This window comes from Suricata suricatta, chromosome 3, assembly GCF_006229205.1.
Source record: "Suricata suricatta isolate VVHF042 chromosome 3, meerkat_22Aug2017_6uvM2_HiC, whole genome shotgun sequence".
NCBI classification, from domain to species: Eukaryota; Metazoa; Chordata; class Mammalia; order Carnivora; family Herpestidae; genus Suricata; species Suricata suricatta.
The window spans coordinates 26,909,201-26,922,357 of record NC_043702.1 but is presented as its reverse complement, the minus strand read 5'-3'; the positions used below and the strand labels follow the sequence as shown (position 1 = coordinate 26,922,357).

The following is a 13,157-nucleotide window of genomic DNA, read 5'->3' as shown; positions in this document are numbered from 1 at the left end:
TAGCTGGGGTGCCTCAGGCAAGGAAAGCCTCACTTTGGGAATTCATAAGGTGACTCACTGGTGGTTACTCACGCTATAACTTTCTATTTAACTAATAATTTTGCAAACTAAGTGCTAAGGGAGTTAATTCTAACAGCTGATAAATACAAGTTAACATGCAAATGTAACAAATTAAAAATCCTGCAGTCTTACAAAGCTTCTACCTTCTTGACCTTTCCCAGCCCTGGGCAAGGCACGGGTGTTCTGTAGTTAAGGCTCCGACTCCTCCAAGACCCTCACCTCTACCCCTGGTGGCTCCTGGTTTTCAGCTCTCTTTGGAGCAGAGTTTCTCAGCCTCACACTGTTTTGGCATTTTGTGTCAAAAAATTCTGTGATGGGGTAGTTGTCCTGTGCATTTAAGGATGAATAAACACATCCCTGGCATCAACTCACAAGATAGTAGTAGCATTATTCTCCTAGTGGTGACAACCCAAAATATCTGGAGGATTGGAAATGTTCCTTGGGGGAGCAAAATCAACCTTGTTGAAAAACACTGCTTTATTTATTTTTTAATGTTTACTTTTTTTTGAGAGAGAGAGAGAGAGAGAGTAGGGTAGGGGCAGAGAGAGACACAGAATCTGAGCCATCAGCACAGAGCCCAACATATGGTTCAAACTCACAAATTGTGATATCATGACCTGAGCCGAAGGCGGATGCTTAACCCACTGACCCACCCAGGCGCCCCACAATTTGTTAAGTCTTTTTAAAGTAAGTAAATTATACACTGAAAAGTAAAAATATTGCTGAAGGAAAGAAGATATAAATAAATGGAAATACATCATGTGTTTATGGATTGGAAGACTCAGTATTGTTCATATATCAATACAACCCAAAGTAATCTACAGATTGAATGAAGTCCCTCTCAAAATTCCAATAAAGTTTTATTAAAGAATAAAAAAAATCCCTCCTAAATTTCACATTGAATCTCAAGGGACCCTAAAACCCCAAAATAAGCTTGAAAAAGAAGAACAGAGCTGGAGAACTTGAATTTTCTGATTTGAAAACATACACAAAACCACAGTGATGCAAACAGTGTGGTGCTGGCATAATGATAGGTACACAGATCAGTGGACGAGGGTATGACTCAGAAACAAAGCCTCCCCGATGTGGTCAACTGAATTTTGACAGGGTTGGCAAGACCACTCACTGGAAAAGGGAAAGTCTTTTTAACAAATGGTACTGGGGAAAATGAATATCCACATGCAGAAGAATGAATTGGACCCTTACCTTATGCCATATGAAAAACTAACTCAAAATGGATTAAATGTAAGAACTAAAACCATAAAATTCTTCAAGAAAAACATAGGGGAAAACTTTCATGACACTGAATTGGGCAATGATTTCCTGGATAAGACAGTAGAGGCATGGGCAATAGGTAAACTGGACTTGATCAAACAAAAACTGTGTGACAAAGGAGTGAAAGATCATGGAATGTGAGAAAAGATTTGCAAATAACACATCTGAACAGACATTGATATCCAAAGTATATAAAAACTCCTATAACTCATCAATAATAAGCAAAAAGCAAAAAAAAAAAAAACCAACCAACCCAATTTTTAATAAAAGGATAGGAATAGACATTTCTCCAAAGAACAATAATCATATAAAAAGATGCTAGTCATTGGGGAAATGCAATAAAAATTACAATGAGATACTACTTCATATCTATAAGGATGGCTCCCATAAAAAAAAACAAAAGGAAAAAGAAAATAACAATCATTGGTGAGGATGTGGAAAAATTGGAAATGATGTGCATGCCTACTAGGAATGTAAAATGATACTGTGGAAGACGGTTTGGAAGTTCCTCAAAAAAGTGAAACATCTAATTACCAGATGACTCAGCAAGGTCACTTCTATGTATACACCCAAAATAGTTGAAAGCAGGGACTCAAACAGAATACTTGTATACTCGCGTTCATAGCAGTAATATTTACAATAGCAAATAGCCAAAAGATGGAGACAACTCAAATACTCGCTGAGGGATGAATGGATGAAAAACATGTGGTATATGCATTGAACAAAATATTAGTCAGACTTAAAAAGGAATGAAATTCTGACAAATGTTACAACATGGACAAACCTTAAGAACACTGTGCTAAATGATGAGCCAGACAGGAAGACTATTGTATGATTCCATTTATTTGAGGCACATACAACAGTCTGATTCATGGAGACAGAGAGCGGAACGGAAGTTACCAGGGGCTACAGGGCGGTGGGAATGGGGAGTCAGTGTTTTATGATACAGAGTTTCAGTTTGGGATGATGACAAAGCTCTGGAGATGAAAGTGCTGATGTTTGCACAACATTCTGAATGGGCTTTATGCCACTGAATTGAACACTTAAAAAATGGTTAATGGTAAATTTTATGTTATGTTTATTTTACCACAATTTAAAACATATTTCATGAGCAAAAAAACAAAATATATCTATATTAATTGTATTAATATTAACTTTTTGATAATTCTACTGAGGTTGTAAGAAAACATTAAATTCTAGGGATTAAAAGAGAGTTAGCCAGCATTTTAAACAGATTTGATTTTACTTTTTAAAAACTTTTAATGTTTATTTATTTACTTTTGAGAGACAGAGAGAGAGAGAGAGAGCACAAGCAGGGGTTGGGGGACAGAGAGAAAGGGAGACACAGAATCGAAAGCAGGCTCCAGGCTCTGAGCTGTCAGCACAGAACCCTATGCCGAGCTCGAACCCATGGACTGTGAGATCATGACCTGAACTGTAGTTGGACGCTTAACTGACTGAGCCACCCAGACGCCTCAAAAACAGACTTTATTTTAACTTACTTATAGTCTTCTCACTTTATAATGAGAAATAAAAAACGTAATTGATATAATTAATGTCTTAAATTTTTTTTTTATTAGTACCTTCCCCTCCTGGGGCTTCCTTCTTCTTTCTCCCTTTACTCTTTCCATTCTCATTACCTTATATCACCAAAGCTTACACTCAAGAACCTGATAACATTTCAGGGTCCTCTTTAGTTCCAGAAACACAAAAACGCCCCCAAACAGAACAAAATGGGAAAAAAAATAAAAAGATTTTCACAGATGAAGAAGTTTACATTCATTCAATTCATTGAGCCTGCGGAGAGGGAAGAAATAGGAATTGGTCACTACAGTCACTGCTTGCCTTCATCCAACCCTCCTTGTATGGTGTCCAGTTGTGCCTAGCAGCCTTCCTACTGTTACCCGTGATACCAGCTTCAGGATGATGCAGGTGCTAAATATGGTGGGAGAGAGGCAAAACCCAGGGCCCTGATGACATTGCTGAGCTGCTGAATCAACCATCCCCAAATCCTGTGCTGTCCTAGGACTTCCTGTTATAGGAGCTACTAGATTCCAATATCCCTTGTCCACTTGATATGGGGCTTCTGCTACTTCCAATCTAGTGCTTCTGAAGCGATTCAGATGCATTTTTGGCTGAGAGATTAGGGTGGATTTTGAGCTTTGGAGAATGACCTGCTCACCAGAGGAAGGTGGGGAAGAGTAATTCAGGTATGGAAAAGATGAAAGCAAAGGCAAAGAGATGTGAAGATGCTTGGTACGCTTCGAGGATGCAGGTGGGTCAGGAGGGTCAGGTAATAGGAGATGAAGTAGATGGGCTGGAGCTAGGTTCTTGTAAGAATTTTTTTTCCTGTGGATGGTGGAGAAATATCAAAGATTTTTAAGCAGGGAAATGACTTGATCAGATCAGTCTTGGAACATACACACCATTCCTCCTTTCTGAAATTCTAGCAACAAGAGCTCAAGGCAGAGCAGAAAGTAGAAGAACCAATGTTAAGTGAATGCACCACCCAAAACGTTGAGAGTCTTAAGAAGAAGAAAAAGGTGGAAGAAGGACAAATTAGTTCTCTGCTTGAGCTGAGACATCCATCTTCTCTTGTCCTCAGACTCCAGCTCTCCTGGTTCTCAGGCCTTTGGACTCAGACTGACTTATAACATTGCTCCAGCTCTCCTGGCTTACAGATCCTGGGGCTAATCAGTCATTGTTGGGGAGCCAATATTACCATAAATCTCATATTTTCTATATGTATCCCATTAGTTCTATTCCCTGGAGAGCCTGACTAATAGACATGGCTTCAGGGACTTGACCACATTAAGGCCAGCATTTCTGAAACTGGGGCATTTCCTCCACACTTGTTCCCTCTTAGGTATGAAATACCTGAAATAGAAAGGAACTGTGGCACCAGCGGCAGCCACTGCTTTTCATCAGGAAGGCAAATGTTGTTCCAGAACCATCTCTTCTCTCTCCATCAGCATTCTTTCACTTATGTGTCCATGTCCAGAGTGTCATGTGACAGCCTTAGTTAGCAAGAGAGTCTGCCAGAGATTCGTGAACTCAATGTATACTACAGTTTAAGGGATTCAAAAACCTTCTGAAGCCCATTATGGTAGTAACCTAGCTTCAGGATCCGTGTGTGTGTGTGTGTGTGTGTGCTTTCAGAACCCTACTTTACAAAGTGGGTCCCACTATCTCTGAACCTCAGCTTTCACATCATCACACCTCAGAGAAAACCTGAAATCTAAACAGTTTTTTAATCTGTTTTGAAGCAACAGCTTGTTTAAAGACCAGAGACTCACATGAGATAATGCATTATGAAAATGTTTTACAAATCATAAAAATGTACTTAACACGAAGGCACGTTTTTATTGTGAGAGGTGCGTTTTATTTGTTACGGATCACACATATTGGCTTCCACTTGCACTATGTGGGTGTGTGTATGTGTGGTGAGTAAATAAAATAATAAGAGGAGGACAAAAGAAAAACACAAGAAAACCAATGCCGGGAACACACAGAAAATATTTTATTTGCTTCCAGATGGAGAATACAGCAGAGTAAAAATCCTTCAGTAGAAATCCATGGCCCTCCTCAGGGAGCCCACGCGGGCGCTCGTGGCCCCCCAGTCGTGGTGGTGCCTGTAGTCCCCCGGCCTCAGCAGGTACTGCCACCCCCGGTAGTTGGGCATCTCGTAGAGGACCCAGGAGCCCTCCAGCACGTGGAGGGAGTGGACCTCACTGAAGTGCAAGCGGTCTTGAAGAGAGGGGCAGTCCTCAGTGAGCTCTACCATCTGGCCTCTGTAATCTTCCTTCTCGTAGAGCCTGATCCTGTGCGAGCCAGCCTGGCCCATCCAGAGATGGAAAGAGGAGAACAGCAAACCGTGAAGTGGATGTAACACATTCAGGCAGTCCAGCTCAAGCCATTTGGAAATACAGGATAAGCCTTAACTAATTCTCCATATTTATATACTCTCCATTTTCAGAGGTGGAGATTCAGTACATTTTCAAGACCATAATATGTGATGGAAAGAATTAAGAGTAAAATTTCACTTTTTCTATATTCACATATTTCCCAGGATAAATGAATAACCCGGTTCAGTATACGCCACCAGAGAGAAACCCAAAACTTTAACAGCTTATTACAATTTTTGCCATTTGGGAGAAATAATTTTAATTTTTCAAGCAGATGTGTTTGAACAGTAAAGGCAATCTATAAAATGAGTGACCTTGCATTGTGTTTAAAATAAATCTTGGAAAAATCACCAAGGACTTGGATATTTCTGTTTCTGTGGAAAGCAAAGTTAAACATCAAAGTCTCTCAGAAATAATTGACTCTAATTGAATCATTTATAAATGGAATAAGGAAAAATGAGAAAGAAAAATCAGTAAGTCCAAAGACTAATTTTTCAAAAACCTTAGTGTTTCAGAAACACATATTTGAAATATACATGCATAAAAATGTCCTCTGTGTTTCTCTCCATTGAAAGAAAGTACTTTTATTTGTATTGGTACAGCAAACCCAAATCTGCAAGTGGGGAGCAAAAGAGGGAAAAGTCTTTAAAAAATTAACCCTTGTAAAAGTTTCCTTTACAATCCTCTCTGTTCTGTGACTACCATATATTCGAGCACTTAATTACTCTTCTATGGAATACTAGTGCTTTTTCTACAACTCCATTGTAGGTCATTCCAGGATGGGACCTAGAGCTTGCACGTGTCCGGGCCAGCCAACACATTCTTACTCAACAAATATCTGTGGATTCACTGGTGCCTGGCTAACACTTTGCTTCTGTCTGGGTCAAACTACGTTGAGCTACGCTACCATAGCTGGTCTTTTGTCCAAACTCAATCATTCTTGATGATCACTACTCCTAATGTTTAACCTTTGCTTGAAACTACCCATTCTGTGTCCTGTCTTGGGAGCTGGACTAACCGGGGGGATGAGGCGGCAGGAGCGGACCGAGTCGCTGATGCCCATCCACTGCTGGTAGTCCGGGTAGTCCCCGCGCCGCAGGAAGTACTGGCTGCCCGCGTAGTTGGGCTGCTCATAGAGCATCCAGCAGCTGCTGTCCACACGCACCGAGTTGCAGCGGCTGACATAGGGCTGCAGGTTGGAGTGGTCGCTGCTGCACTCATAGTGGCGGCCCTGGAAGCCCGGGTCCTCGTAGAAGGTGATCTGCAAGGCAAGGCGAGGAGAGGCTCAGAGGCCTGGCCCCCAGTCCGGCCAAGCGGGGCCCCTCCCTGCCTGCGGCTGCGCGGGGCTCACCTTCCCCATGGTGGGTGGATGCGGATCAGGGATGGGCCGCAGGCGTGGGTCTATATAGCAGGAGGGCTGCTGCGTTGGCAAGAACAACACAAAAGGGGCCCACGGGGTGAGGAGGGGCTCATTGTGCTCTTTTTTTCTCTTTGCTGTCAGAGTCCATGGGGCTCATTGTGGGTTTTGGTTCCATTCTCTCTGGAGTATTCGGGTTGCTATCACTGGTTGATGCTATTGAGACTGTTTGGAAAAAAAAGTAATTTGAAACATTGTTGATTTAATAATAGAAGTAGAGCTTCAGCCATTTCATATATAGTCTGTCCTTTTATTTGTATCTGTTGGGGAAAGCACCAAAATGTAACTGAAGGTGCAAAAAAAAAAAAGCAGAGTCTTAATATGGTAAATATAAAATTAATCTGCAAGAATTATCATATGACATATTTGCCACAATATTGAAAACTAATTGTGAATGGGAAGAGCATGACCTTGGCTGAATGTTGAAAATTTCAAAGGAGTTCTTTAAGGGAATTTTCTTATTAAAGGGTGTAAGTTACTGGAATGTTTTATCAGGGGAATTCACAAGACTTGGGAATGGCAAGTATGCCAAACAACACAAACATCCACAGGAGCAAACCAGCAAGCACTGATCTGAGGTATCCGGTCAGAATTTGTTAGAGTCCTGTCTAGAGTTAGACTGAGGATTAGATGTTTCAATGTGGCTAATTGTAATTCAAAAGGGAGAACCAGTTTTAAGATGCTTCATCTCAGAAAGAAGAACAGAAAGGGAAATTTCTAAGTTGGAGAACATGAGAAAAGGTTAAAACACAAAAATCGATGGCCTCTCAGGTTATTCTACAATAAAACCCAATTCCTAGGAAACCTATTTCTGGTAGGATTCCCAATACACCTTTTTCTCTGAGGAACAAGAGTACACAAAAATTTTGACTCAAAGGAGATTAACTGTGTGAACACGAAGAGAAGGTACAGCTAAATGGTATGGGGAGAGGAAGAAATAAATCTGGAAGCTGAGACTCTAGGAAGACTTTAGAAAGTATTTATTAGCCTGGAAGAGAATAGTTTGATGGACTGGAAAGAGCACTGGAGTGGAAGATGACCTATGCCTTTAGCCTTTTTCATGTTCAAAGAATTATTCAGAGTCCTCTGTTGTCTCATGGAAAGACTTTGTCTTGACTTTGGGTCATAAGTCATTGTAAGTCAGTATTTACGAATTAAACACCAACTATGTACAATGTGATTATTTCTGTTCTTGTTAGCCACTATAAAAAGACATATGTTTGCAAAATTACTTCTGTTTACAGAGTAGAAAAATAAGCAGCCAGAATCAAAAGTCATCATTTTAATTAAAAATTTAAAAATTAATTTAATTATTAAATTAAATTAAAAATAAAAATTTAAAAATTAATTTTAAATATTAAAAATTAATAATTAACAAAATAAAAAGTTCAAAATTGCCTTTTTGCTCAGAGTTGTTTCTGTGGGGACAGTGTTGAGAGACAAAAACTGTAGAACTTGAGAAAGAAACAAATGCAGAGCCCCAGGGAACACCCAGAGGAGCACGGTGGGGGTGGGCTGTGGGGACCGCCACCACACCGGACATGAAGTTACAAATTTATGATACATCTAGAAGACCAAAACAAGGGATTTGGGTTTGGTATTTTCCTTGACTAGGAAGATAAAAGGTTTTATTTTAGCCTGGAAAAATAAGGAAGAAGAAGAAAAAACAACTCACAGTTTTCACAGAGCTGAAAAGTGATTGGCTTGGGCCAAATGTGGCTTGATTTTAATGCTCTATAGAGAACTCCAGGATTGACAAATGCACGTCAGATCAGACCGAAGCCTCCAGTTGCACATAGTGTGCTAAGTAAACTTAAGCTAAGACTTGAGAATCCTCACTCCCTGGCACCCTCAGTCCTGAGCTCTAGTCTGGGAGGTTACCTTTGTCACTGCTGAAATATTCAGGTGGTTTCAAACAAAAATGAAGGCAAAAGAAGACGACCTCAGGTTAGAATTTTGCTGCGTGCAGGGTCAAAGATTTTTGTAGCTGCTGTAAATGTCAGTCTACAAAATGAAATACATGAGAAGTACCCCTTTCCTTATTTTCTATAACAAAATATTTCATGAATCTAAGTGTCATTCCATGAGAATGGACAGAAAATTGAACTGCAGTCATTGTTGTGGTTTGTCTCCTCACTTTCCAGGCTCCACGATTGGGTTCTGTGGCTATTTCATGGTGGTATTGGGTGCACTGAGATGTCCTGTGTTGTCCGTTGGTGGTGGCTCTCCCCAGCTTTCACACCAGCATGGAAATGAGCATTGGCAGCTCCGAGGTTGTGGGAACTGGGATGTGTTTTATTTGACTGGCACAATGATTAGATGTTTTCTCGTGATGCTTTAGGTTGATTCGCACAATCCATAGCTCCCTATATTCTTCATTACTCCTTGTTGTCTTATAGGAAGTTGTTTTATTTATTTACATCATTTCTCGGGCACCTGAGGGCATTGAGCTGCAACCTCAAACAACAGTTTCCAAACTCTGCTCAGTTTTTGCCAGATGAAAACAAGATACATCAAAGCAAAACCCCAAGCATTCTTCCTTGGTCTGAGCAATAATTCACTACGAGCTTGTGTATCTTGGAGTATTAAAATATCTTTTTGTAAATGTCCCTTCTTTTATAAAATGATATATGAAGAGATGGTACTTAGTTTTACAATTTTGCTGTTTTGTTTTAAACTTTAAATGTCCTGGCTTAGCAAAATAAAGATTTGGCAATCTTACGTTGGTCTCTATTTAAAGAAAATTGGTCTGGGAAATCTAAACTACTGAGAATCATTTGATTTGATATCATGATTTGAACTGTTTGGTATCATAAGGAATATGTAAATAAATACTACTTCATTTATTTCCCCTAGAAATTTGTCTTGGGATGACCTTAAAGTACTAAATAAAAGTACTTGATAAAAGTGATTATATATGGATTAGTCAGTACTTGAGAATACTTAACTTTAAAAAGTGATTATATCCTTACTGTTTAGTGTAAGCATCTTGTATTTGTGGGTAGAGCTCTGTGGTGGGGGGGACAATGGCTTTCAGTTGTTTGGGTTGTTTCTTCATCCCCAGTACTAACACATGGAAGGCCTATGGCAGGTGCTTAAAAAATGGTGACGATACTAACTCAAAGAAGTTATGATCTTTGGGTGGCTGATAGTTGGGCAGAGTCTATTAAAATTTAAAATAACTTGTGCTTTGACTGGGCAGTCTCATTTGTAAGTCTCTATATCCTCCAAAAGTTATGGCCTGTGTAGATTAAGGTATATGTACAATGATATTCTTGGCAGCCTTCCTTGTAAAAGGAACCTTGGACAAGCCCAATCACCAATGGATAAGTGGTAAAATAATCTAGGGGGTCTTCAAATAATGGAGCACATTGCAGTTATTAAATAGAATAAGGTATGTTATCTAGATCTATGCCTGTATCATTTTTCATGGTAGAAGTAAGTTGTACACTAATATGTACAGGATGATTCTATATGTGCCTGTAAGTAAATAAATAAAAGCATGTGTTTCATGAGATGTCAATATAAACAAGGAAGAAAAAAAATTCAAGAAGGGTGCCCACCAAGTGTAAAGGAGGGTTAGCAATAAAAAGTGGGATCAGAAGGACCCTCTCTACCTCTTTCCATATAGAATTTGTAAAATAGTAGGATTATAGGAAGCTTTTTCTTTGGAGGAAAAATTTTAAAAATAAATTAATTCTTTATTAATGAAAAGATTTTCAAAAAAATTTTTAATACAAAGACTTTACTTGTGAGCAAGCAGATTTTACTTCAATCAAAGTCTATTTAAAATATTTACATATATCTCATTAATTTATTTGCACTAGCTATACTTCATGTAGGGTCTGGCCCAGGGGATATACTGGCCAAGAGGTGCACTGGGGTCAGGAGCCATTTTAGAAAAGGAAGGGGGATCTTTGATCTGTCCAAAAATATGGCGATATCCAATGGCAGACTTGACATCGGTTATGTAATATTGTGCTCAAAAGTAAACAATCCTGCAATTCCTTATGTAGCCTAATCAGGCTTTTTGCCAAGTGGGCTTCTCTTCACTGCTCATCTGTGACCTGCTATGGCTTCCACTCACCTGCTGGGTCAGAAGGAAACTCCTGGAATACTGTTCAGTGAGGCCCTCAACTGAATGGCCCCCTCCTCACCAGTCACTCTCTCCCATTTTTCTACATTACCTCCCTTTCTTTCTTAGACAGGCTTCCTCCTCCCTCCATCCCCACTTCTGAGCCTGTTCTAGACTCATTCTACTCTGAAGTGCTTCTAGAACTGACCCCTCTCCACCTACTCACTCCTCAACCTTTAACAGGGAGCCTTCACAGTTAAATTAATCGGCACACAATGAAAGAAAAACAGAAGTCAGCAATTGCCAACAATACAGACTAAATACTTTATTAGGTTCCAAATTGAGAAAAATCATAGTGTGAACCTATTTTAGTATAAATCCACCACCCTCCGCAAAGCGCCTGCCTTAGCATCAACAGCCCCCCAGTCATGGTACCGCCTGTATTCTTGGGGCCTCAGCAGGTACTGCCGCCCCTGGTAGTTGGGCATCTCGTAGAGGACCCAGCAGCCCTCCAGCACGTGGAGGGAGCGGACCTCACTCAGGTGGAAGCGGTCCTGGATGCAGGAGCAGTCCTCGCTCAGCTCTACCATGAGGCCTTTGTGGTCCTCTCTCTCATACAGCCGCAGCCTGTGGGAGCTCGTCTGCTTGGTCCACAAAGGCAAGGAGCGGAAGAGGCAACCAAACAAAAGATGAATTTGGTAGGTTGGAGCATGGGATTACCAGTGAGACTCTGAGATTGCTGCGTATGCGTGTATAGCTCTGTGTTCTACCAGCATTTAATACATATTTGCATATTCATTTTTTATTTCATATCTAGGAGATGTAAATTTTAAGAGGTTCAAAGTCTGGGTTAGAATGCATCAAGGATTCCAGTATCTTGACTCCTAATTCCCTAATTTCCACTGATTCCTAGGTGATAAGTCAAACGTATATTTTGGTGGAAAATGTATTTTGACTAGTATTATTTTAATATGAGTATTGTCTCCCCAATTTATATACGTATAAATTTACAACTAGAGTTGGACTTTTAAAATCATATACTTCAGTGAAAATTGGTTGCAGTAGTCACTTGGTACCAGAATTCAATTGTCTTTCTAAATTAAGGGCATTTCCTTTTCCAAAGTTGGACACAAACTTTGAATGGCCTGTATTAACAATAGAGTTTCAGGGGTACCTGGGAGGCTCAGTCAGTTAAGTGTCTAACTGGCTCAGGTCATGATCTCACAGTTTGTGAGTTCAAGCCCTGCGTGAGCGTCAGGCTCTGTGCTGATAGCTCTGAAGCCTGCTTTGGATTCTGTCTCCTTCTCTCTCTGTCCCTCCTTGCTTGTGCTCTATCTCTCTCTCAAAAATAAATAAACATTAAAAAAAACAAAAAAACAAAACAATATAGTTTCAATTTTTACTAGTTTGTAGTGGAACCTATATACTTCATTCACTGTCAGGTCTTTACTATTAAATTACAATTTTGCAATTAAAATTTTTTTAATTAATTTGTTTGAAGTACTACCTTCTTACGTCCAACCAGCTTCCCATTTGCAAGTTTCGTTCTATATCCCAGTATGATATTACATTTGTCACAGACAACTTTTTAATTGACATAATAGCAAAAATTAAATACAAGACAGTCTCTTCCCATGAGTCAATTCTTGTATTCTCTGCTGTTTCTATGCATTTATCTTTTTTAATGTTTTTTCATTTATTTTTGAGAGACAGAGAGAGACAGCGTGAGCAGGGAAGGGTCAGAGAGAGAGGGAGACACAGAATATGAAGCAAGCTCCAGACTCAGGTTCTGAGCTAGCTGTCAGCACAGAGCCTGATGCGGGGACCCAAATCCAGGAACTGAGATCATGACCTGAGCCGAAGCCGGAGGCTCAACCGACTGTGCCACCAGGCTCCCCTCTCTGCATTTATCTAGCTGGCCTTAGGCAGTAGCTAAAGTCCACCCCACCCTTCCGTGTTTTTAAAAGGAAACCTGCCTCACGGGCTAACCCCGGTCAGTAATCCAGTGAGGGCAGCGTGATGGAAATCAGGTCGAACTCACCTGTGGGATGAGACAGCAGGAGCGGATAGTGTCGTTGATGCCCATCCATTGCTGGTAGTCCGGGTAGTCCCCGCGCCGCAGGAAGTACTGGCGGCCCTGGTAGTTGGGCTGCTCATAGATCATCCAGGAGCCGCTGTCCACACGCACCGAGTTGCAGCGGCTGACATAGGGCTGCAGGTTGGGACAGTCACTGCTGCACTCGTAGTGGCGGCCCTGGAAGCCCCGGTCCTCGTAGAAGGTGATCTGCAAAATAGAAGAATAATTGCCAATTAAATCAGTTGCTCCCAACAGATCTGGTATAGAGGCAGTGTTTTCTTTTTCTGTATCCTGTATCCTGCTCACCTTCCCCATGGCTGGTTGACACGGATGTGCGCGTTCAGTGCG

General features: G+C 40.6%; 2 protein-coding genes across 2 annotated transcripts; both read right to left on the bottom strand.

The window, feature by feature from the left end:
• Positions 1-4,897: 4,897 nt before the first annotated feature.
• Positions 4,898-6,621, bottom strand: LOC115286399 (gamma-crystallin D). The gene is made up of 3 exons (XM_029932941.1): positions 6,592-6,621; positions 6,259-6,501; positions 4,898-5,170 (listed from the first exon to the last, which is right to left on the bottom strand). Exons 1-3 carry the CDS (start codon positions 6,598-6,600, stop codon positions 4,898-4,900), a joined length of 525 nt encoding a protein of 174 aa, XP_029788801.1. The 5' UTR covers positions 6,601-6,621.
• Positions 6,622-11,100: 4,479 nt separating this feature from the next.
• LOC115286398 (gamma-crystallin C) lies at positions 11,101-13,157 on the bottom strand. Its single transcript, XM_029932940.1, has 3 exons — positions 13,116-13,157; positions 12,774-13,016; positions 11,101-11,373 (listed from the first exon to the last, which is right to left on the bottom strand). Exons 1-3 carry the CDS (start codon positions 13,122-13,124, stop codon positions 11,101-11,103), a joined length of 525 nt encoding a protein of 174 aa, XP_029788800.1. The 5' UTR covers positions 13,125-13,157.